At 37.1% G+C, this 26010-nt stretch overlaps 1 protein-coding gene and 1 pseudogene across 1 annotated transcript in view; one reads left to right on the forward strand and one right to left on the reverse strand.

The window, feature by feature from the left end:
- The window catches only part of LOC117416556 (heparan sulfate 2-O-sulfotransferase 1-like), a 49717-nt gene extending 40440 nt beyond the window's left edge, over window positions 1–9277 (reverse strand). Inside the window, exon 1 of the mRNA XM_034027706.3 lies at window positions 8806–9277. Coding sequence (XP_033883597.1) covers window positions 8806–8929 — 124 coding nt within the window. The 5' untranslated portion in view covers window positions 8930–9277. The remainder of the gene's footprint in view (window positions 1–8805) is intronic.
- Window positions 9278–9795: 518 nt separating this feature from the next.
- LOC117417451 (selenoprotein F-like) lies at window positions 9796–25154 on the forward strand (annotated as a pseudogene).
- Window positions 25155–26010: the final 856 nt, after the last annotated feature.

The raw sequence follows: 26010 nt of genomic DNA on the forward strand, positions 1-26010 counted from the left end.
CTACTGTACACAACATGTTTTGAAGTTTACATGTTTTGTTGTTAAGTGGCAAAAGATAAGCAGAACGCTCAGTTCAGAATGATTTTAAAATTAATTTTAACTCTCAGAAAGAAGGAATAAAATATTAACAAAAAAATCCTTAACGAGCACCGTTTATCACTTGTCAAAAACATTTTTAAACAACAACCAGATATCTTATGAATAAGGCCTGTGAAATTGCGATTTACACAGGGTCTTGCTTATGAATTATAAAGACTTCAGCCAAAAAGATTGGTCTACTGGAAAGGATTTAATTTACTGTAGTTTTACCTCACAATTGAGTGTCTGAACTCTTGGAATCAACAACAACAACAACAATATGCTTGTAGCAAGGCACCTGGAACACAACGGCAATGGAGTCTGTTTGTGTAAAGGACTGCCATACCAGGTGAAGTAAATATACAGTAGGACTAAATGCAAATTTAAAAGAGGAGATTTGTTTTGGTCTGTCACAGCAACTAGAAATCATGTGCAGGAAAAAAAAAGGAGAACAAGCAGTAGATTCGTTCTGGATTTATAAAAAAGTACCTAGTAAGCATTTTGATGACTTCCTTTATTAGTTAAAAGCAAATAAAAACACTTAATAGCATCCAAGTATGTCAGCAGTTCACAGTGTTGTTCCTATCAGAAGAATGTTTACCAGGCAGAGGCTATGAGAAGCCTCTGCAGATCTGGTGAAAATGAAGGAAAACCAGGAAGGGGCAAAACAGCTCAGAATAATTCACTACCAGCAAGTCCCATCTGGAGTACGAGTTTATTTTCAGAGCAGTAATAGCTGTAGCTTGTCTAATATTGTTATATAAGGAGGCCAGAATGATACTGTACAGCCATTTGGGTGCTTTAGTCAGTTTATTGAGGTCATAAAACCTCAGGCGTTCTAATAATGTAACTTTGACAAGTAGTGGGTACATTTTATTAAAAAAAAATAAATAAAAAAAAAAAAAAATAACGCCTTCAGCTTGTAGGAAAACAACTTGCTTGAAGCTTTCTACATGCATGTGTTGAACCAACTGATCATCCATGACAAGTTTGGACTAGAAGTCTTTATCATGTAGACATCAAGACATATAGTTGTAATTGAAAAATGTATTTTGGTATTCTACAATTACTGAGGTCACTCTCAGTCACGGAACCTCATATTAACAATTATATATTGTTATCAGGTGTTACATTAAAACGTTACATACCTAATGGGGATGGAAGAGGCTGCACAAATATTGAATATGAGAAAAAGCAGTCTTATATACTGAACACACAATCCTATAAAATAAACAGAATTCTAAATTCTTAACACTTGCACGGTTAGACAAGTCGGTTTTCAATTTGTGAGGAAAGACGGAAGCAGCTCATGACTGTATATCCCAATCAGAAGACCTGGGATTTCAGGCTGGAAAAACAAACTTCTGAATTCCCCTTTCATTGTAAAATACACCTGGAAATCTGAAGGCCTTCCCTGGAGAAAGTACCATCAAGCTGTAATCAAGCATGCTCTCCAAGTTCCTGGTCTGGCAACTTGGCTCCTAGATCTGCAGTTTAGAGCAGCCCATTAATCAAAGAGCAGCATGATTAATACAACAGGTAGTCTTCTGGGGATGAATAATAGTGAAACACCAAAGGAAGACAATTCAGCAGGTTAGTATAAATCACACAGGGAAGAAATGTATTCATCATCCAGTTTATCAATATGATAAACAATCATATCCAATCTAATATTTTTATAGCATCAAGCCAATACTTATTGCTCCTTCTACAGAAGCAATGGTACAAGGGATCGAACGAAGCTGGGAGACTCCCTCGTAGTTTATAAAGCAACACATCCAATGCAATTTGCTAAACACTTTGAAAATAATAAGTTAGTAGCCTTGAATGTCATTTTAATAGTTTTTTTTTTATGTTTGTGATCATTCTGAGTGGTTCTGTGTTCTGTTGCAGCAATACAGAGTTATTATCATGCTTCTCTGCATCCGTCTTTCCTCTTTGAGCCCGGGGATTGTACCTGCCTGCGCTACACAAACTTCCTCATGTACTCAAACCACGTGACAATATATATTTATTCAGATTTTATTCTCTCTCACTCTCTCTCTGCTGCATACCTTCATTCAGGTTTTACCCAATAAAAAGGGCATTAATTTGAAAGAGGGATTGATTTGGGACTTTGACTGTGCACTTACCATTGATAAAGAGCTTGTCATCAGCTCAGAAGAAAGAAAAAAAAGAGAGTGAGCGATTACCATTTAGTGCCGACTTTAGCTCCCATACAATTCAGTCCCACAAGCAACCGGGCATCGTATGCTTAACTTGGGCAATCACTGATAGGGCTGCCTGGAAACTGCTGCAGGCACTTCACTGCAGGCAACACATACCCTTCAGTGAAGAACTAAATACTCCTTTACAAGGAGGACAATCCAGTTGTTAGCAAAGGGAACCTCTGTACTGGGTTGGGTCCCGCGTCAGGGCTTAATGAGCACTCTTGGGCAGTACAGCCATCTGTCCCGAGGGCAGACAGGGGGCCCGAATCCGACATTAGTCAGAAAATAATGGCCATGGGGAGGAGAGCATGTTTCAGTAGCTCCTGTGCAAGAAGCAACAGCAACAAAACCCCAGAGATTCCTCTGAATGCACAATGCTGCTGAATCACCTGCACTGCAAAACAACAGGGACTGACAGCCTTCGCAAGTGTCACACATAAGAAAGTTTACAAACGAGAGGAGGCCATTCAGCCCATCTTGCTCATTTGGCTGTTAGTAGCTAATCGATCCCAGAATCTCATCAAGCAGCTTCTTGAAGGATCCAAGGGTGTCAGCTTCAACATTACTGGGGAGTTGGTTCCAGACTCTCACAATTCTCCGTGTAAAAAACTGCCTCCTATTTTCTGTTCTGAATGCCTCTTTTTTTCAGGTCAAAAAAGTCCCTTGGGTCAACACTGTCAATACCTTTTAGAATTTTGAATGCTTGAATCAGATCGCCTCATAGTCTTCTTTGTTCAAGACTGAATAGATTCAATTCTTCTAGCCAGTGACATGCCTTTTAAACCCAGAATAATTCTGGTCGCTCTTCTTTGCACTCTTTCTAGAGTAGCAATGTCCTTTTTGTAGCGAGGTGACGAGAACTGAACACAATATTCTAGATGAGGTCTTACTAATGCATTGTAAAGTTTTAACATTACTTCCCTTGATTTAAATTCAACACTTTTCACTATATATCCGAGCATCTTGTTGGCCTTTTTTATAGCTTCCCCACATTGTCTAGATGAAGACATTTCTGAGTCAACAAACTCCTAGGTCTTTTTCATAGCAGTATCTCCCATATGGTATTTATAATGCACATTTTTATTGTCTGCGTGCAGTATCTTACACTTGTCCCTATTAATGTCATTTGCCATGTGTCTGCCCAGTTCTAAATGCTGTCTAGGTCATTTTGAATGCAGGTTATAAATATCCCTGCTGGTAGGAACACTTTACCTGAATTTAATGGCTACTCTCTGTGGCGCAAAACTCTTTTGGAGGCTGGAGCAATTGTAATGTCTGTTACAGTCTGAGGGAGATCTAGATTGTGTTTGATAAGCAGAGCTCCTGTTTTTCTATACTGCTGCACTTGCTTTTAAGCCCCTTTTCTTCCAATAATAGCTAGATAAATACAAGCCCTGGTTAGATTTATACTGGAGCAGGTGCTGTACATTTTACAACTCCCTTATAAAAATGCTTGTAGGAATATTCCTGTACTACACTCACTGAACAAGCACTGCTCATCCCCATTCCACCAGGGTAAACAGGCAGTCCAAAGAGATAAAGACAAGCCTGCACCAAACAAAAAGACAAGCGCACCGGATATCGTATTGTATCAATGGAGGTATACAACACAATCCAAACACCAATGTCAATGGTGAAGGCATTCATTGAAATTCACATTTGTTTATTTATTTTTGCTTTGTTTAATTTGTACTTACTTTGTTTTAATCACTTTTCTCCTGATTTGTCTAGATATCTTAATTGTTGGTTACTTGTTGGGCACAACCAGCAACAATTATCCAGAAGCTTCAAATGCACTCTAGCCTTTCTATACAGAGTGCTAAGCATTAACTATCCATCCCAGAGCTGATCCCAATGGGAGCTGATGCAGCAACCCTAGAAAAAGCCTAGGGATTGAGCCGCTATCTCTCTCTATTCCCCATGGCCGTTTTGGGACCAGGTAGCCCAATCAACATTCACCTTTGTTCAACACAGCTGGAGATCCTATCCAGGGCCTGCCAGATAAACACTACTTTATGATAAACTACTGCACTGCACATATTGTTCTTTCAACAAATGTGTGGCCATTACTTGCACTACAATGTTGTTTTAAACCACATGCACAACACAAGTATATATCTTTTGTATGCATTCTACAGAGGAGCAATTTAATATGATCTCTGATACAGCCTCATAAAAACCCAGAGGTGATTATGCAGTGACATGATACTTACATCACCCTACTTGTGGTTGTTAGAACAACGCTTCCTAATTTAGAACCACACATATAGCCACGATTCCAAGATTCACGCCCCCATATCCTACCTCAGTGCGTCTGTAAACATTAGTTTTGGTGCTGTTATCATGTAAAAGGCAATATACAATACTCTGTACAGCAAGTACAAAGTGTGCTCTATTATCTTTATGGAGCCGGTACAATAAGGTTTTATTATTACTATTATTATTATTTAGCAGATGCCTTTATCCAAGGTGACTTACAGAGACTAGGGTGTGTGAACTATGCATCTGCTGCAGAGTCACTTACAACAACATCATCTGAAAGACGGAGCACAAGGAGGTTAAGCGACTTGCTCAAGGTCACACAGCGAATCAATGAGTGAGCTGGGACTTTCCACAGGTGGGTGTAGGGGACGCCACTAATAAAATCACATGACCTTATAGTCACGGACTCTTTCTCACATGGGAGTGAAGGGCGGAGTTGTTTGCTTGGATCATATGTGTATACGGCTAAAGAAACAAATTCAAGTAGACAAGCGTGCCAATGCTTTCATCCGCTGTTATTTTTACAAGGCTGATGTACATGAGAAATGTTTCTGATTAGATAAATATTTCATGGCACAGCATTAGTTTTTTTTTTTTGTTTTTGCATATTCAGCTGTGCTTAATTCTTCATTAGGGTAGTTTATAACATCATCTCCCTCTTTGAAATCATCAGAACAGTAACCAATGCACCAGAGAAATCCAAGAGCTCATGATGCTGATAATGCACTCTTTATCTGCCACTGCTGCTCAGAAATGCCCCGGCACATTTGATATATAAGCACCGATTAAAAGTTCAAGCTATTACTGACCCATCCAGTACAAGCCGCAGCAGGAGACCTGACCCTTGATGGACATTCATCAGGTCTCGTCTGGATCATAATACTGTTGGCTCAGGAGCTGTTGTTGATTTGGGAGGTGGCTGCCTCCAGAGAAGGGAAACTGGAGCATGTAATCTTCAGATTGGAAAAGCTAGGCCCACCACCTACAGAATCAGGATCAAAGGGGGCAGGCAGGCAGAGGCTCCATTCTCTCCTTCCAGCACCAAAACACTTCATTCAAATTGACACAGGGGCGGGTATACTGCAAGCCTGTTAAATAAATGAACTGTGACAAGACTTTATCGTTTTTTAATTGTCTTTTTTTGTGCAATATTTCCTGAGAAACACAAAATCTAAATCTCATTTGCATTAAAACTCTAATTGCTTCAACAGTAATCATGAAACAAATTTAGGTGGACTCAATTCCAAAAGTCTAATTATATTCATACATTTGTATGGACGATATTATTTTATTTTGTTTGCTAATGCAAGTAAAGGTCTTAAGCTATTACTTGCTGTGGACCCTGTTTATGATTCTTGACAATATACCCTGGCTTGAATTCTACTCACAAGCAATGAAACAGGTGTGAACAGCATGATAAACAGACTTAACTCAATCAGTGGCTGCACATAGTGGGGAATAAAATGCCAATGCACATAATATGAATAAGATATGAGTCTACATTCCAGTCACAAATGAATACATAAATGGAAATCAGGAGGATATGCATAAAGTATGGCAGGAATATAATTAAGCCCCTTGTTTGATATTGCAGACTGTAAACCCAAGCAGCTTTCAGAACAGCAGGTCCAGCATCTAGAATCGAAGTGCAGTCTGCACTGCTCAGACCATCTTCCTGCAGCACAGCGGGTGTCACTATTACTTCATACAATATAATTTAATTAGTGAGATTCTTCAAGGGGAAAAGATACATTCCCCAAAAACATCATGTAAACATGTGCACTTTAGTTCCCATGACAACCTTTACAGTGGCCTATGCTTCAATTCTGTCATTCTTTACTCATACAGGTGCAATTTGCAGAGCAAGCAACGTCTTTGCAAGGAGAAAACCTGGTGGACACATGCACCAATCAAAACCATGAACCTGCACTGCACTGGATACTCTGGGCAGGGAAGAGAGCCGTGGGAGGAGTCATGGAAACAATTTGAAACTGGAACCCCAGTGCATTCCAGAGTGTCCTGTTCCAACTACTGTACAAACACCTCTGCTTACCAAGACACCAGATCACAAAGCTCTAAGCAATCATCACGAGATCTGCAGTTCCAAACTCTCTTGGCTCAAAGCTCCACTCAATGAATCAATAGGGAAAAAAAAAACACGTTGCCAGAAACTGTGAATTCATCATTTTATGTATTTATTTCTCTTTACAATCTCTTCCTTTTATTATATAACAGTACATCCTGGTAGCGTGGGTATTTTAAAAGAATAATATATACCAGTATATATATATATATATATATATATATATATATATATATATATATATATATATATATATATATATATATATATTTTTTTTTTTTTTTTTTTTCTCAAGCACTTTTAATTTATTTGACAAATTGCAGAGAAACCATTCTACATTACAGGGATTCTTCCTTAATCACATTTAATTCACATGTTGTCAGAAACCCCTATGTCAGCATTTTACTTTGAGTCTCTTCAATGTAATACTTTAAAATAACACTTAAACTGAAGGATATTAATGAAACGTCTAGCCTGTTGTTAAAAAACCTTATTTAATCTGTCAGAAGAGACTTTTAAAATATCCTGAAACTGAAAAGTGGTGTGCTGAGGACCTCTTATTTCACAATGGCATTGACTTCTTATACAAGGAAAGATCTTATTTTATTAGTATTTGATCTATTGCACACAACATACCTGAAATTATTTTTTTTGAATATTTAACTTGAGGACTAGGATCAACCTTCCTTAAATGGTACCAGTGTGATACAATTTGCAGCTTCAATAATAATTTTTGAAGTGCAGCTAGAAAGCTACACATTTTAGAGTAGTCTGGTGTGACAATATTTTAAGAGATTGTTAGTGCTGCACAAAATGATTTGGATAAGCTCTCCACAGGTACTGGTCATTGCCATTTGGTGTTAATTGGGCTAATTTCTCATTCCAACTGAATAAAAATGTCTTCTGAAACAGCTGCTTGGGTTTGTGATGATTACTGCTTTTCTTACTGTGTGGAGAACAGCGATCCACACAAATCCAATCACCCGTTTCTTCACTTGATTCAACTGGAATGGGAAATTAGCCCAAATCGACACCAATGACCCTCACCTGCAGATAAATTAATCAGAGTAACCAAATATGTGTTTATTGCAGCAAGCAGTGAATACTCCACAATATGTGAATATTGGTCATCTTTGCATGAGCTGTCAATTGGATCCATATTAGTATTATATGTGGTTGTTTCAGCGTTGTGTGCTAGACCAGGTGTCTCCAACCCTGGTCCTGCAGAGCTACTGTGGCTGCTGGTTTTTGTTTCAACCAATCTCTCAGTTACTTAACTGAACCAATTATTGGCTTAATTAGTCAAGATTAACAGGTGTTCCAGATCTTTAAGCACCGATGATGTAAAGACACCTAGAAAACCTGCGGGATAGGGGCTCTCTAAGACCAGGGTTGGAGACCCCTGAGCTAGACAATCACCATTAGACATTCGTGGATACACACATCTTAAAAACACACTTTAATGCTACTGACGAAGACGCACATGTACCAGTTCTGTTCTGGTATTGGTGGGTTTCATCCGCATGCTTTACGTGTGACAGGTAGTTCACTTACTTTCCATGAAAAAAATGAAATCCCAAGATATGCCGAGCTGACAGCGATCAAATGCAAAATGTTAACACAAATTCTGTACTGATGGCACTGAACCAACACAGTACTTTTGTTTTTTTGTTTTTCAACCCCCCTCCCCCCAAAACATAAGCAACTTTCGATGAATTATGTACCCTCCCCAGCACGTACTATTACTATTCCACATGAATGTTTAGTAAACAGGCTGAAGCGTGCAACTACCGGTTCCTTGTTTTATAGCTAGTTTATTCTCCAAAATCGGCATGACAGCCCCCACCCCTTTCATATTTCCCACAGCAATATACATACAGTGCATTCTTTGTGCGTGTGTTTATGAACTGGATGCATAACCTATGCAGCGTATTTCTTTATCAAAAGAAGCCCTGTCTTCGTGTGTATAGATAGATGCATTGTGATGGCCTTCTTTACCGAAATAACATTTTCATCATTTCTATACGGTGCGTGCATTACAAATTAAATCTATTTTGATGTGCAACCTTCCTTCTGCCACAGACCTGCTGGTGTTCGTATTTTTTGCAATGACAAGAGATAGTATAAGATGCACCGTGATGTGCAATGCGATGCACGTTTTCAGAGGCTTACCAAGCTTGCCCCGAGATTCCTCCAGTTTCTGGACTTGGTTCTCCAGGAAAAGCATCGCCACTCCAAACGCCAAGACCGCCAGTAGCTGAAACTTGGGAGGCATCATAATCCGTAAAAGCCCCATCAAACCATCAAATCACGACAAATCATACCGCGATCATGGAATAAAATATAAATAAAAAGGTGGGTTTTAAAAAAAAAAATCAAAATACAACAATGTTTTTATGATATGACAAAGACTCCCGTTACTGTTTAACAATAATAGTCTACAATGGTAATACAATGTATTTAATAATCAATGTTGACGGGCAGAATCTGCATCGAGCGTATCATATGCGGACCAGCAGCTCATTTCACTGGGATATGCATGGAACGAAACGCCGACTCAATCTCAGACTAGCTAACCAAGACCAAGCTCTCCCACCTCAGATGCAATCCACTCTACCTCTCGTTGCTAATAGGCGTAGAATCACTTGCGACTTCCTACAATCAGATCCGACTAACCTGAACGCCCGCCTCTCTACTGCGCCGATTGGAACGACGTAAAGCCGCTGGACAAGCTTTGTGTGTTTATTCGTTAACTAAAATGTCAGTCAGCGATACCTGCCAGTGAATGGCTATTAACAGCGCCACTCGAAGAGATCCGTCAACTTGTAGGACCTTCTAAGAGGAAACATGTTATGTCAGTTTGAAATCTGAAAAGAACTAGAAGTTATTTATTCACAACTAGAAAATCCAAAATATTTCAGTTGTACGGAATTTAAAATTACTAATCCTTACTTATATATATATATATATATATATATATATATATATATATATATATATATATATATATATATATATAAAGATGTAGTTGTTCTGTTGGCAGTAATTTCTAAAATTGGAATAAAAAGTACCAACCCTCTATACGAATATGATTTTTAAAATGGCAAATTTGTAGGGAGAAATACATGTTAGGTAAAGAGGACGAGGGTTAACAAACAATAAAAAATCAGGCAGTGGTGGGTGACACCTTCATTTTGTTAAGGGCCCTGATTTTGTACCTCGTCAGAGTTGTGGTTCAAGATGGCGGGTGAGGTGTATTTGTATTGGCTGCTCCCTATTTTGCAAGCGGTAAATATTATATATATTTTTAATATTTGTGAAGTTCTTCTTTTACAATTCATACAGAACACATTTAGGATATTCAATACTGTGTCCAACACTAGCCTCAAATTTGATCATAACTAGATGCCCCGATGCTGGAGTCCGGTTATGTGAAAACGAAAGTGCTTCAGACAGTACCGCTCGGATTCAGTGACGTGGCTATGATGCTCGGTTATACCGGTGTTACATAATTATGTTGTTAAACATGATTATGCCTTTCTTATGCATAATGCCGGGATCTATGAAAAGTACATCGAATCTTAATTGTGCTGTAGTTTCGATAAAATGTCAGTCATATGAACATATTAAATGATTAATGCCTGTGGAAGTTTGTGTCGCCGTCAATTAAATGAATTGGTGTATTAATGGTCAAACAAAGTAAGGGGTTGGTAGCCGACTTAAAAGTGTTCTGTGTAGACTCTCAAGCATGAGCGTTAAGTCAGATGTAGCCAAAACGAACGTATGACCCTGTTACGTAAATAAATGCAAACTCTTCTTAGGAAACCGAACAAGCGCATACTGTCGCTGGGGTTCTTGTCATCATTACAGCATAACCGGAGCATACACATTTAAGAAAGGGGTGGCGTATTTGTTGTAATCAAGGAACAGTGAATCCCAGACAATCATGCTCCTTGTTCAAAAAAAAAACCTCTTGCGCCTTCTATGCATTTCTTACATGGCTTGGGTTTCCCTCAACCATTCTAGAGTGGGCAGATGTTGTGGATTTACAATAAGCACATGGCAGTTACTTTGTGGTGTTTCTTATTACATTGAAAATAAAACTACTTTCACCTACAATATTGCATGAAGATGATTAGGCTACCAATGTCTTTTGATTACAGTTTATTTTTCTATCTACATAGCTGTGATTATATTATTCTACATATAAGTAAGTGTGTTACATCAACATTAAGGACTCTGGAAATCACTCTTTATGAGTTTTTAAACACTTGAATCAAAAACGTGTTCCTTTAGGAAGCTTTTGGCTACAGCCATTTGGATAAAATGAATACAACTCAATATTGCAACAACATCATTTGGAAACAATTGCCAGCATCTTTAAAATAATAATAGTGCTCATTAACATGGTATTTGAAGTCATTCATACTTTAAAGAGAGACATGGTATGAGTGTGTTCCAGTCTAATCTTTTGTTCTCTTTGTATTTTTATCTCTTTCCCCACGAAGGCACCCCTGTGGCCTCAATATAGCTCTTAGAACAGGAGTGTCCATAGTTGTCCATTCCACTCCTGGTCTTTGTTCCACCCCTGTTCTAAATTGTTTAATTGAACCAATTAAACCTCTATCCAGACCCTGAAATAGTTCATTTTTACAGGGTGATTAGAAAGTAAGTTTACCACATCGACGCACCATATCACTGATGTGGTGAACTTGCTTTCTAGTCACCCTGTATTATTTCACCTGTTAAACCTGGAATGGAATAGCCTGCCAGGAACGTGATTGAAAACCTCTGTCTTAGAATCATGTCTAACTGCAAGTACGTCTGGTACAGTACAACGGAGTGTAAACCATTAAAACTGAACTCCTGCAACACCTATAGGCATTACTTTACCAAATACAACAGGTTTCTACAGTGTGCAACCAAGAATAGTTTGTTTTCTTTCACAATCCTCATCACTGTCAAATGTGTAAGCTTTAAAAAAAAGTATGGTATTCATTAAGATTTAGATTGTGTTAATTGCATCAATATTTAATATCCAATCACATTAAAGAAAGTGATATACAGACCATTAGTGTGAAATTAACCTTCAAATTACCCCCTTACATTTGAGTATTAAATCATTAACACAAAAATGATAAATAGATAAAAAATAAATGATTGCACAAAAATAGTCCTGAATGGGTTTACATACAGTACATATGATTCTCACACATAGGAACACGTTTTATTTCAAGCAACGAAGTGGCACTGATAGCTTGGCATCACTGTGCACCAGCGACCCTTGTGGTCTGTCCGGGCGCCTGTGGGCTTGCCTGTAAGATGCCCAGGGCTGCATTGTCCTCCGACAGGCGGCTAACGGCGCACGCTTCGGAGGACAGCGTGTGTGCGTCTTCGCCCCTCCTGAGTCAGCACAGGGTTGTAGCTGTGAGCTGAGCCTAAAAACAATTAGACACTACTAAATTGGGGAGCAAATAACAAAAAATGAATTGGTGACTACTAAAGTAAAAAAAAAAAAAAAAAAGGGGGGGGCTGGGGGGGCTGGGGAACTGGGGGATAAAGATGCTTTTATTGTCCACATGAATAAGTCACACGTTTTTATGTTTACAGTTGTGATTGCCTTCTTGTCTCTTTATCAAACTGAGAGGACCTACTGCACTGTGCAATTGTGTGTTGCATAGTAATGTAAAATAAATGAACTTGTGGGATTCTCACAAGGTGAATACATATCAAATCACCTTTTGTTGTAAAAAAAAGTGTAAAATTCTTTGTGTAAATGGACAATATTGTAGCTACTTTCTGCTATTGCCTACCATGTGCAGCACTTATTAAAACATCTGCTTAATGTTCAAAAAATGCCTGTTAAAAATGATTACTCAGTGATCCACTTAGGATATGGAAAATGTTGCTTATGGTTTAAGAAGTCCTGTACAGTGTATATTTCATTGTCTGGGATGCCAGATAGTCCTTTTAAAACCACAAATAACACTTGACTTTTGGTAGTAATGTACTGTAGATAGTCTTACAAATGCATTCTTATAACTTTCGTTCTCAATAAAGAAAATTGCTGCTTTTTGATATTTGAGACGTGTGGTTGTCTATGTTCCAATCAATATAAGACCACTTGTGCAATATATTTTACTGGGTCGATTTATAGTCAAGCTAATGTCAATCAATTTTGTATCTTTGGTGACTTTTTTAGATACTTTTTTTTGTAGCAATGATTTTTGATAGATTATGCTTCTTAAAAATGCTTGGTATGAAAATAAATACCTGTATGTAATATGTGTATTAAATATTTGATTTGTTTTATTAAGATATCGGCCTACGGCTCAGAGTTATCGTCTGAGGCATGCAGAGAACTTGGCTTTTCCAGTAACCTCCTCTGTAGTTCTTGTGACCTTCTTGGGCAGTTCAATCTGAACCAGCTGGATCCTTTCTGCAGACAGTGCTGCCAAGAAGAGGCCCAGCTTGAAACCAGAAAGGTATGTGAGGAAATCTAAGCCTTTACCATTGTGTTTTATAGTTTTGTTCATCTAATGAGTGACTCACCAGTAATACAGAGTGAAACTTGTAGTGTCAAGGTGTAGCAATCAAATAAAGTTCCCCTTAGTCAAAAGAGAGGTGGGCAGTGAATATTGCAAGTGCTGTTATTATTATTACGGAAGGTAAGCAAAAGAATTTTAAAGTCTAGGTTATCTCCCTTTGGAGAGTGTCATGAGTTTTTTTGGCACTGTATCTTCCAATACATTCTGCTCTTGCAATGAAGATAAATTGATGTACGGTTACTCATATAATTGGAATAATTAGATTTCTTAACTTAATTGCAAATAGTCATCAATGAAAATTTACAATAGATTATTCAAACCACTATTAGACTTAATATATTGATGGCACTAATAAATATTAAAAAGTTTGTATAGTTAACAGTGCATTTGTATTGGGTGATATTTTGTCAATTTATCAAATGGAGGAAATAGATCAATTAATCCACAAAATTGCTAATCATTTCATGCAGCACTACATAAGAATAAGCACGATTTGGTTTTGCCCTGTATAAGAAGTATCTTTATTTTAACCTCCGTGTGCTCCGTCCTTTGGACGAGATGTAAAAGCGAGGTCCTATTGTAAGTGACTACAGCAGCAGTTGGTGATAATGCAAGGCTAACCCCATAGTCTTTGTAAGTCACTTTGGTTAAAATTGTCTGCTAAATCAGTGGTTCTCAAACTTTTTGGACCTCGCCCCCCTTCCTTTTGTGTGTGGTACTTTTGGCTAGTATTAAGTTTGGCAAATTTGCTACCTTTTGACAGTTTTTGAAATTGAGTTTTTCACTTGGCACGTTCACAAAGAAAAATGCCACTCAGTTTATCATTTATACTTTTAATTCCAAAAACATTCAAATAAATGTTTACTTAATTATGTCTGCTAAAACGGTGTCTCATTTATAGTAACTCGTTTTAACACTAAAAAAGTCACTGCAGCGACTTGGAGAACATCAAAGAAGGCCTTCTAAAAATCAATTGCAGTATTAATCGTTCTTACGCCCCTTAATTTTAAAGTCCTGGTATACTTTTACGATAAGCATTTGCTGTCTGTTTTAAAACTTAGCTATGGTTCACAGCATAACACAGTGGAATGATCACAGTGTCATACAGTAATTGGTAATATGGAGATTTATTACAGTTGTCATCAATGTCTTCCCGGGGACTGTCAATGGAAATTAGCCTACTGGCTGAATTGAAAATGCAAGGCATCTTGTGTTATGTAAGTGACTGAATAGTAAATATAAATAAATACAATAAACAAACAAATTGTAGGACAGCATAGCCAAGTGTGAAAACTTTAACAATAAAGCCAGAACAAAAATGCTTTGATTTCCTTTGAAATAATTTCAAACTGGTTAATGGATTAGCAAGCACTGGCAAAATCAGCTCAGTTTTGTTTTGTTATTATTTTAACGTTTTACGATACCTGCACGATGGGTGTCTTTAGTAATAGTCATGTCTACAACGTGTCGACAATAACAACCAGCCATTTTGTTACAGACTTTCTAACAAGTCTGACACAAACAATTTTGGCTGTTACTTAATTAAACCCTTTTAAAAAAAAATGCTTAACATAAAAAAGAACAGTCCTACTACAGTAGCAGGGCAGTTTACACTGCCTAAGGTTTGTGATCGCATCATTAATTCCAGACTTTTTAAATCCATTGATGGAACTCTCTGGGTCTACTTTTAATGTTTTCAAACAAATTGGCTTCATCACTGCCATTCTCATATCCACTTTGACATCTGACACATTATTTTTATTTAAAAATAAAAAATCCTGAACATTCTAACCCCCCCCACCCCAGGATACAGTCTGCGCCCCCCCAGTTGGAGAACCATTGTGCTAAATGACTAATTTAATAATGCTGAACTATTAAAGGTTTGGGACGTCCCCAATCAGTTTCAGCAGATTTAATTAATTTAGGGTGATCAGCCAACACAAGTGTTATATATTGAAGGAAGCGTAATTATGGCATTTTGCTATCCAGTCTTGAATTTACTGTTTGAAAGCCTTAAATTAGGCTTTTGAAAGCTTACGTGCACCCACAGTATGTAACAAATACCCTTTACTGCCATATGTGAAAGGGCCTGGTGATCAGATATGCAAGAATCCAGATTCAGTCCTAGTTAACTAATTAAACTGTTTCCCAGTTTAATAGCTTCTCTGTATTTACTTAAGCTGGCTATGTACATTGCAGTAATTGGATCACAAGCCCATAAAAAATATTATCCTGCTGATGTGCATAATTAATTTTGATTTTGGGGGGGTTGCGGGGTGGCCTTTCACATGAAAAATCATGCTGACGCTCAGGAAGAAGGTTTACTTTTGGCACACTGGGGTAATGCACTGCTGTAGGCTCTTGGAAGATCCCATTGTGCAAAAATGCTTGTGTGGCAATCTGGAGGTGTGGTTTTTCCAAATGAATAATTGCTTATTATGAAAAACTTGATTAGGTTTTTTGCAGATTTAATCCTTTTAGAATTTTTCTTGTTTTGTGTTTTTAGTTTTCTTCTGATTGCCATGGGAAATATTTCTTACAGCAGCCATATCGATTGCAATGCATATCCCTTTTGAACAGAAGGCTTTGAGATCCATAGTGTCCGCTGCCACTGTGTAAAACAAAGAAGGATGAGCTGGAGGTGAGGCTAACTGTGCGTGAAATTGCGGTAGCAGAAGAAATTGTCCACATTTTGCAGTTGCTTAAAATAGCTTCCTCTCTTCCGTGAACTGATGTCTACCAGCTCTCCATTTTGCCTGATTGTTACAAACGAGTGTGAGCAGTAGCATATGTTCGTGACTAACGACAGGTAAATAAAAAATTGCAATTGGCATTAGGAGACAATTTTATGTGTTTTTCCAGATGTGCGGATCACCTTAACATTTTGTGATTCAACTTTATTGCGTTATTGCTTTAGTAATGGCAATGTTACGGACGTCAAAAGGAGTCCTACATTTTCCCTATAGAATATTAATGCTCTATTATTGTAAAAAAATAAATAAATAATGCACACAAGATTTGAGTCTGTGTTTTTGAATGGTCTCTAGTGCTGTTATGTCCAGGCTTATGTGAAATCCTATTTATTCCTGAAATATCACTTACCTGTAACCCAATCGATTCCACAGGGTTCAGTCTTATATTTCCACGTTGGGGGGAGGGTCATGAAATATTTTATCTAGAAACAAAATCCGTAGTAGTTTTCTCTTAAACAGTATAGTGCTTAATTCAAAGACTGTCAATCCAAATATCTCCATTCCCCTTTCCTACAGTAAAAATGAACTCACAATAATTCAGCATTGGAACTTCCAGACTTATGGCGCAAATACCTTTTGAGTACAGTGTGTTCCCGCACTGCTATTAGCCAGCTTTACTCTGTTTTATTGGTTAAAGGTGAGTTCTTGCTCGCTGACAATTAAACTTTGGTCTAAGGATTTTTTGTTTTATTTGCCAGAGAACACGTTTTTAAGTCTGAGCGAGTAATAGATGTAGTTGTCAAGCATTTGTGTTACACTTTATAAATTTCATTAACAGCAGTTCTGTGGGTATTTAAAATCTTCAGTAAATTTTAAACTTTCCTTAAGTGGTTTTTCCTACCAGGTGCACTTGAATTGAATCTCATAAATCTGATTTATTTATTTGAAGATTTTATTTGTAACATTTGCTGTGTCAACTCTTGCACGACACCACTGTGAAAAGAGTGTGGCATTGAAAAAGATAATTGCTGATCTTTGACTGATCAGAACAGTTTTATCTGCATTTCAGTTGCAAATATGTATCTTATAGTGACAGCGTGTCATTTTACAGTATGTAGGTGTGTTGAGTACATAAAGCTTTATATATTCTTTTACTTTTAAGTTATTTAACAGTGATACTTTTATTAAATTGTTCAATGGAGTTGGTTTGGATAAAATCTTTGTACAGTGTTGGTATACAATATTTTGGCATGGTATTGAATTTTCTGCTCTGTACTTTAAAGATCCATGTTTTGACAAATGTGGATCTTCAGCAGTAGTTTTTCATCTAGTTTACACAATGTTTTGTTGTATACATGCTTGGCTCACTACATTGTAAGGAGTGTAACCTTTAGTCTTCGATGTTCTTCACAAGGGCATTTTAGCTTCAATTTCCAATTATCAAGACTTTATTGAATGTAATTGGTATATGTACAGTATGCTGTGTGATAGATTGGAGGCATCATTTTTGAGTTCCAGAGGTCTTGGTTTGAATTATAGAAGTATCAAACAGTACTCTGTGTGGTTTGGGATTGCTCGCAATGAGGTGACACATATGCTAGGTGCCATTTTTCAATTGTAATTTGTGCTGAGCAGCTTTGACAGCACAAGTTAACAACTGGGGCATTGTGCAATACTCAGTAGGCAGGAAGAAACCAATACTGCAAACAAAAGTAGCTTGTGTTCAGTGTTATAGATTTCACTAATGAACTTTGTCTCCTTCCTTCCAGTGAGAAGCAGCACAGAAACTGCACTGTTTCACCTTATGAGAATTGTAATGCCTTTGTAGCAAAACAGTTAGGCATAATTATACCCCAGATGTTTATAATCCTACTGTTTATAATCCCGTTTTAATTAAATAAAGACCACATAGCATTGTAGTTAATATATGTTCTACTGATTTTTTTATTTTTATTTTTTATATATATATAAAGTATTACTTTTGCTAGGTCTCAACTATGAGATGAAGAATAACGTTTGCAGGACATTACTTTCATAGTTTTATTTGTGTAGAACCACATGGATATGTTCCCACAAGTTTTGTGTACTATGCACTGTTATTGAATGACACAAATATTTTGCAATGAAAACATGCAGGTGGAGTGTTGTGTGATTTTGAAAACATAAACTGCGCTACACATCTAGTAACACCTTTTATGAATAATTAATGTCTGGAACTGCATCTTATAAATGTTTAAACTTTTAAGTACAGACAAGTGCCATGGCCTGACCCATTAAGTCAGTCAGCTGTTTCAAATTGCTAACATTTATTAAACCCCAAATAACGGCTTAATACTCTAGTGTAGTGAAGGACTCCCATTTGAATCACACAGTGCTGCCTTTATCTAGTCATTCCCAGATGTATCCATCCAATTTTTTGCAAGCAATCGCCATGCTTTTTTAAATACAATTTTGGTACAGTATTCTGGTCTGAAACCACAGGGAACCAAATTAGCAAGTAGTTTTATTTATTCCGTTGATGTGCGTTTACTAGTAATCATGGAATATAATGATGCATTTATTTATTTTGAGAGATTATATTTTCACTTAAGGATTTAGCTATTAAGCGTTTATTGCACAGTTGGTTTCAGTTATGCTGTACAGTACAGAAGGTGCATCTCCTGTTAACAAATAAGTGGCTCTTTAGCCCTAATGCTGGGCCTTGGCAGTTGGGTATCATTTTTCTTTAACTGGCATACACTGTATAATTCACTTTGAGAAGGCAATATTGGGTTAATGTGAATATAACTGCTCAAGATATTTCTGGATGATGACTAATACAGTACAATGCAAAGACATGTTTGCAGTAACTTTTTGTTGAAGAATCTTTCTAATGAGACTTGTAATGCTTTAGGTTGGACTTCAAAGGTAAATCCATCTGGATCTAAGAATCCCTGTCCCCATAATAAAGTGAAGATATGTATTTGATTTTGTTTAAAATCAACACCGGGTATGTGCCTTGCTCTTTTTAAAATCCATGACATAGTCCACATCTAACAAAATGTGAACCATAATCTTGTCCAAAGCAAGTAATACCTGATGATCCACTTGATTTTGTTTTTAAAGGTAACTAAATTGGATTGCAGAAATTGTTTTTTACAAACAAAAATACTTACTTTGTTTCCTTTCGGCAGAACTACGCTGGGGCTATTCTGGAAGTCTGTGGATGAAAGTTGGGGAGGTTCCCTCAAGTCCAGGGTAAGTACATTTTATTTGTCAGTGATTATACCCAAGAGTACAAATAAACTCTGATCCTGGATAGAAAACTGCACACTACAAATTACAAACTTGTGTTTTTAAAGGGTTTAAATCATTTTAAAGCAACATAAAATCACAAGTGTTCATTACGGTATAAGATGTTTTAGACTGTATGTATGTGTGTGTGTGTGTGTGTGTGTATATATATATATATATATATATATATATATATATATATATATATATATATACACGAGCATCAAAAGAAACGTATCACTATTATAACACATTTATTTACGAAAAAAATAAGGTATATAAATGATTGGTTTCTTTTTAATCACTCGATCATTCATCCTTGACCATGACACGCTTGAGTGACTCTGACTGACGCATATGCACTTAATCACCTAATTAGTGAGACAATTGATTGGACACTGGATATGGAGTGATTTCAGCTGTTGAATTGCAAGCTTGAATAAAAGCAATAAAGAAGATCAGAAAAAAAAACAATATGCCACGTCAAGAGACTAGCGCCTTTGTGCAATCGGCACGTTGGAGACTGGACTAGAGCAGCGTACTGTGGCTCGCCGTCTTGGATGCTCACAGCCAGCAATTTCAAACCTGGCTCAGTTTGTGTGTGTGTGTATATATATATATATATATATATATATATATATATATATATATATATATATATATATATATATATATATATATATAATGTGTGCATATATATGTGTATATTACACACCTAGAGACAAAATCAATGTTGCAAAATATCAGCAGTATTTACCTTACTAGTTTTAAAATCTGACAATACACAATAACAAAATAGAAAGAAAGCCCCTTCAGTTCTCACCAGGGGTAGAAATGTACTCAAAGACACTGCACAAATTATATCCACAGATGACATTTTGCTTAGCTGGTGATTCAACTTGTAATTCAAAAGCCAAGGCTGGTGTGTTCTGGGGAGGGGGTAGTTTTATTTTTTCCCTTTTGCCTTTGGACATAGCTGTCATGTCTGTACTATGAAAGCAAGATTGTATGAAGGTCAAATGCTCTTGGTATTTTTAGGCCGTATTGAACTGTGTAACTTGTCATTGGTAATCCTCTTGGCACAAACCTTCACTCCAATCTGACTCCTGTGTCTGATGGGCATCCATTAGGATACATTTTCCTGCCGACTTCATGCGAAAAAAAGGCAACCCAAGCTCCCATGTGTCGTCTTTGTGTTGGACTAACACGGATTTGCTTGTTTGCTCACCTTCAGTCCTCTGATGTTATATAATATTGATTTGGTTTGTTTTAAAAAAATGTACGCAGATCTTAACAACATTCGCTATATAGAAATGTCGCCTTTTACATGCATTTATGTGAACATTGTCAGCTGAAGTCACTTGTAAGTAAGTGGTTTAAACATTCAACATAGATAGAACTAGTTGAGATGCCCAGCCTCTCCAAGCTGTATTTGTGGAACACTATTAAACCAAGAAACTTACTGCAATCATCAGAACCGAAACAAAAAACTGGGGCTGAAGGCTTCAATTTAAAAGTCCTACTTGGATGATAAATATTTTTTGTTCTTTTTTTAAAGTCACACATGCATGATACTTTATACAATCTACACTTGATTTAATCTTTATACGAAATGAAATTGGAGCTTGTTGGAAATTGAAACCAGTTATGTTAAGTGGCCAAACAAAATCTTATTTTTACTTGAAGTGATGACTGATATTAATGGACCTCTGGAGAAATAGCATTTCTCAAGATCTAGGGGTAATTTGTGAAGCTTGCATGTGACTGACCATTTTCCGGTAGGTTATGTGTTTTTGCAGAGAGCTCAATTCCATTTGAGTGCTGACTGTGATTTAAATGAACTGTCACCTAGTCATCGTAACATCACTACAAGGTGCACTGTGAGTGGCAGCTCTTATTTGTTCTGGACAGCTTGTTGATGTGGCAGATAGTAGGCCAGGATTATTCATTCACGATTCTAAGCCTCTTTACATTCTGTGCTCACATACTTTGTTGTTGAATTGCATGTCTGTTTCCAACCTTGTAATTTGCAGCAGGATTCCTAGACTGTCATTAAACTGGATAATGGATTTTCAGAGAACAGAGTAAACACACACACACAAAATTGCATTTCACATTCTAGTGGTCATTTTTAGAATGGAATGAGGTCAATTCGCCTGTATGACCTAGAAGTTGCTCAGTGGTCAATGTCAGATTTATAAGGACATTGACCATTGTAATACCTTGTATTTACTGGTGGATCCAAAAAAATACTCCCATTTTCCCCTAGGACGGTTCCCTCAAGGCCATGAGAATAATGGTGTGGCTTGAGAGTGAATTGCAATACCTTTCGCCTCGCGGTTACCAGGTTATTCAAGCTAAGGAAAGTCGATTTAAATAATTGGAGACCTACAGTACATATAATTAGTTACCTTGGCCTGAGTCTGCTTCTTAGTTGAAATGTATCCATATCACAAATCCACCATTAGAGCTGCTACAAAATAGAATCTCTTTACAGTCTCTCATCCACTTTCCAGAGATTTGAGGAGCATGGAGATTAAATCTCTATAGGTCATGATTAAAAGACATGAGGCTGCCTGTATAGTGTGAAATGAATTGAGGACTTCTTTATCCTGTGAGCTGTCGGTCAGGAATATTCAAGTGAGAAGTTTGCCAGAACTACAATCCACCTAGGGAAAGTGAAATTAATTAAGTCTTTTTCTATTCTAATCACCTTTTAAGTTACCCCTTAATACAGCATGGCAGTTTAATCAAATTTTATTCTGGTCCACAATACATTAAATAATTCCATCAAAAGCTGGTATTTCTAACTTGAATCTGAAATTGATTGTCTCCCAGCATCGTAAATTTGATATCCTCAGGCACTGGATAGTATTAAGTAATCTTTTTGTTGCCTCTGCACACATTTGCATTTTGTCTGGTTAATCCAAAACAAATGGAAGACACTAGATTTTGGTGCAAGTTTACTATTTGCTTATCATCTGTATAGTACAGTATGTCTATTTGAATTGCTGTTTCTTTAATAAACCAGTGTATGAGAACATTACATAGTTTAACTCCATGTTGATTTCAGTGCAAATCAAGGGCATATAGTTGGCAAAACCTTTTTTTATGAAACCAGTGAACTGCTCACACTAGTATTCTCCTGGCAGATTTATATTTTGATGTAAATATTTCCATTTTCTGCTATTGCATTTCCTATCTCCTAGAAATTGTAGTAAGGATTGATCAATTCATTTTGTTCCAGTGAGGGTAGTTCAGTGTAGGAATAATGAGGTTCCCAGTCCCAAAAGACACATCACACAATACTATTGGGACAAAGAGCTGCACCAGATTCCAATGTGTGCACTCCTCACTTCAGCAGGTGGAACTTGGTCAAGTAAAACTCAACTGAGCAGATACTTGCCATTCTCCTAAAGCTTAACAACATTCATGTTCTTTTAATTATTTGTCTTTCCTGCAGCTTTTGTCAGGAGCGACAAACCTAAAATGTTCAAGGGCCTGCAGATTAAGGTAAGAATGTATTTATTTATTTCATTTTTTTTTTTTTTTTCCATGAAGCTGTGTGGTTGTAAGATTGGGCAATTCCGTCGACCAAAAAAATAATTGGCACTCACCTCTACCACCGTTTGAGGCTTAGCCCAGTTTAATCCACTGACTCCCTTTTGGGATTGAAGACTGGGCTCCAGGCCAAACAGTGAAGACAAAGCACATCTGACATGGTCTCGCCATTATTCTACCTCTTTAATATCTGAATTATTTCAACCCCCTATTTATCACTGCCCTGCGAGAATGACTTCTAGACTGGTTTAAACAGCAAGTTCTAGCATGCTGGTTCCTTTAGCATCACACCCAGGTCCTCCTGCCAATAATTTCTAAGATTTTTTGTTCTTTGAATGGAGAGAAACTAGAGAGCTGTGAGAGGCTTCTGTTTTTGTTTTCTGTTTCAAACAGAATTTGATAGGTTTGCTTGCAGGCTATACGAAACTTGCTCTAGTTTGACGTTCTGATATAAACACAAGTTGATGTGCCAAAGAAAAAAAAGAAAATTCCAAGAAAAAAAACTAAAAGATTTAGATATTCTATTGTAAGACTGTTTGTTACATACAGATTTATTAAAAAAACAAACCAAGTACAGATGTAGACAGAGTAGTGGTGGGATTAAAGTATTTTCATTTGGATTAAATGTGTTGGAGATTTGAGACATTTTAGGCATTTTGCGTATGCTTGCATCACATACATTGGAGTCCTATGTTTCAAATCTATTTTAATTGATCTTTATAGATTTGAACTCTATATGAACCGCTCTTGTGTTTCCCACCAGGCGTCACTTATTGATCTCCTGTTAACATCACTAAAGACAAAAAAATACATTGGAACGAGGTCTCGTGAAAATCAGGGCTATCGAGTTTAACAGCAGCAGTTTGAATATCTGCCGTGGATCGGTGGAGTAGACCCCACTGTTTTGAAGACAACTGTAAGAAAAACAGTGGCTTCTAGTAACCAGTGAAAGAGTATAGGATGTAGCTATTGGAACAGTCCGCACTCACTTGTGCGTTTCGTTCAGAGCCAGAGCGGCTCATTAAGGAGACAGTGAAGGATGGGTTTGCACTTGAGAATTCAAAAAGGCAGTCGGGCATGAGAGATGTGCAGCGATTGGGTTTATTTAAATAGCTGGAGTAAGTGTTTGTAATCTGTTAGATTTTGATGTAAAAAAAATAAAAATAATCCTTTCCGGTTTTGATGTAAGCATTCCACAGAAATTAATTGTCAATAAAAAATTGCATGGCAATGCAAATTACCCAAGCTCTTAATTGAAGAAGGTGGAAAAGCATGATAACAATAATTACTTTGGTAAAAGCACTTGGCTGAAGCTCAAACTGTTGTAAGAATATTAATAGTGAATAACATTACAGGCCATTCCTCATCGAATTCTCTGGCATTTTTATTTCAAAGGCAGTATATGTAGAAGCTGTTCTAGTTTCTGTCTTCATTCCTATGCTTGAAATAGAATGATGGGGAAAGCAGATTAGGTACTTCATTCAATTAAGCAAGGTAAATTGAACAAAACTCATAGGCTTATAAAATAATTGCAAATTCTGTTTGCATAAGCACTGATTAGGAGTTTGATGAAATAGGCAATACAGAATCACCAACAGTAGAAAAAAGTGAAATATTTAGAGGCTGAAACTCAGCAGGTAACACTGGTTAGAGCATGGAGAAGAACATGGTGTGGTTGTAAGATTTGCAGGTTTCTAACAACTAATAATAACATTGCATGCCTTTATTGGGTCTCAATTACACTCAGATCTTAAGAGCCAAAACCAACAACTACAGCCACCCTTCAATTCTTTAAATTTTCCCTTCAGATTTTACGATTAGAAAATGTTAACAGGTTGATGTTTTCTATGTAAAAATGGCAGTTTGTAAAGTAAGTTTTTTTCCCTTCCCTTTCAGTATGTGCGTGGCTCTGATCCTGTTCTAAAGCTACTGGACGATAACGGGAACATCGCTGAAGAGTTAAGCATCCTCAAGTGGAACACCGACAGCGTAGAGGAATTCCTGAGTGAAAAGTTAGACCGCGTATAAGTTCTGCGGCAATAATCTAATGATTTTCAATCATTGTTATTAATCAGGGTTTTTTTTTTTTTTTTACATTTCTGAAACATGTAAATTAAGTGGTTAAAATGCCATATGACAGCCGTTTATAGTTTCGCAATAAAACAAATGACTGTTTGTAGTCAAAAAGCCTTCTGTACCGATTTGTAATGGATGTTGGAAAAGGAATTTTGTTGGGTCTCACTGTTGACTCTAACTGTAACAATACCATCAGGTAGGTGCACGTTAGTGAGGGTGACACAGTAAACCTTTCAGAGGTGTGTGTAGCCTGATGTCCTGTGCACTGCCACCTGAGGATTCTGTTCCGTAGCGCAAGAGTGAGCGAAGAAAGAGCACGAGATTGGAGCAGAACGAGTGACGAAGTAATAAAGATAATCTTCTAACTTTGCATTTGTTCATCTGTTTTTCATCTGTTCATTTTGGGATGATGCCTTATTTTAGCCTATTCATTATTATTTTTATTTTTTTTGGAAGATACATCAACTTTAGAACTGCCTCACTGGCTAAATTGACATTTCTCCTTTTGTCAGAGTATAAAGTCTGTATCTCAAAGGATTAGGACATTATTATCCATACAGTAAATTCACAGTCACAGGTCAAAGTGAAGGCTAGCAATAGATTTTGCTCGAGGAGTTTCTGGAACACTGAAAATATGAAGTTGCCAGCTGAAATGGTTTATAGATGTTAACAGTAGTAGTTGCAGGGATGCTTAAGTAAACCACATGTACTTCCCCCTGGGGGAGGAGAAATTGTGAAAGTCTGATAGATCAGATTGTCAGATCTTCCTGTTACCAAGGGAACAAATGTCACTGCCTGCTGCTGTGATGTTTTATTTCATTGATCTTTAAAAGACTGGGGCTGAAGATTTAATAATTAGCCAAAAAATGACATAACCTGTTAAACTAATTATAATAAATGTATCCATTGGTACTTGGAGATCACATTGCTGCATGTATATTACCCAATATGCTGTATACTTTGGGGCATTGCAGATGGTCTGTAACTAAACGAGTGTAAAAGCTTTTGTTCTTAAATTAAACATCTTCCAAATTCAGAAGAATGTGATTGTTTTTGGACTGTTTACTAAACACCACTACATTAATGTGTTACATTCTGTGCTGACAGCTGAGACTGTTACAGTAGTTTTATTTAGTACCTAGGCTAGCCTAGTTAAATTAATATATATAGAATTAGGCATTATTGTGTGGGAATGCTAACTTCAATGGTTCCACCATGCTGAGGAA

Source organism: Acipenser ruthenus, chromosome 12 (genome assembly GCF_902713425.1).
Source record: "Acipenser ruthenus chromosome 12, fAciRut3.2 maternal haplotype, whole genome shotgun sequence".
NCBI lineage: Eukaryota > Metazoa > Chordata > Actinopteri > Acipenseriformes > Acipenseridae > Acipenser > Acipenser ruthenus.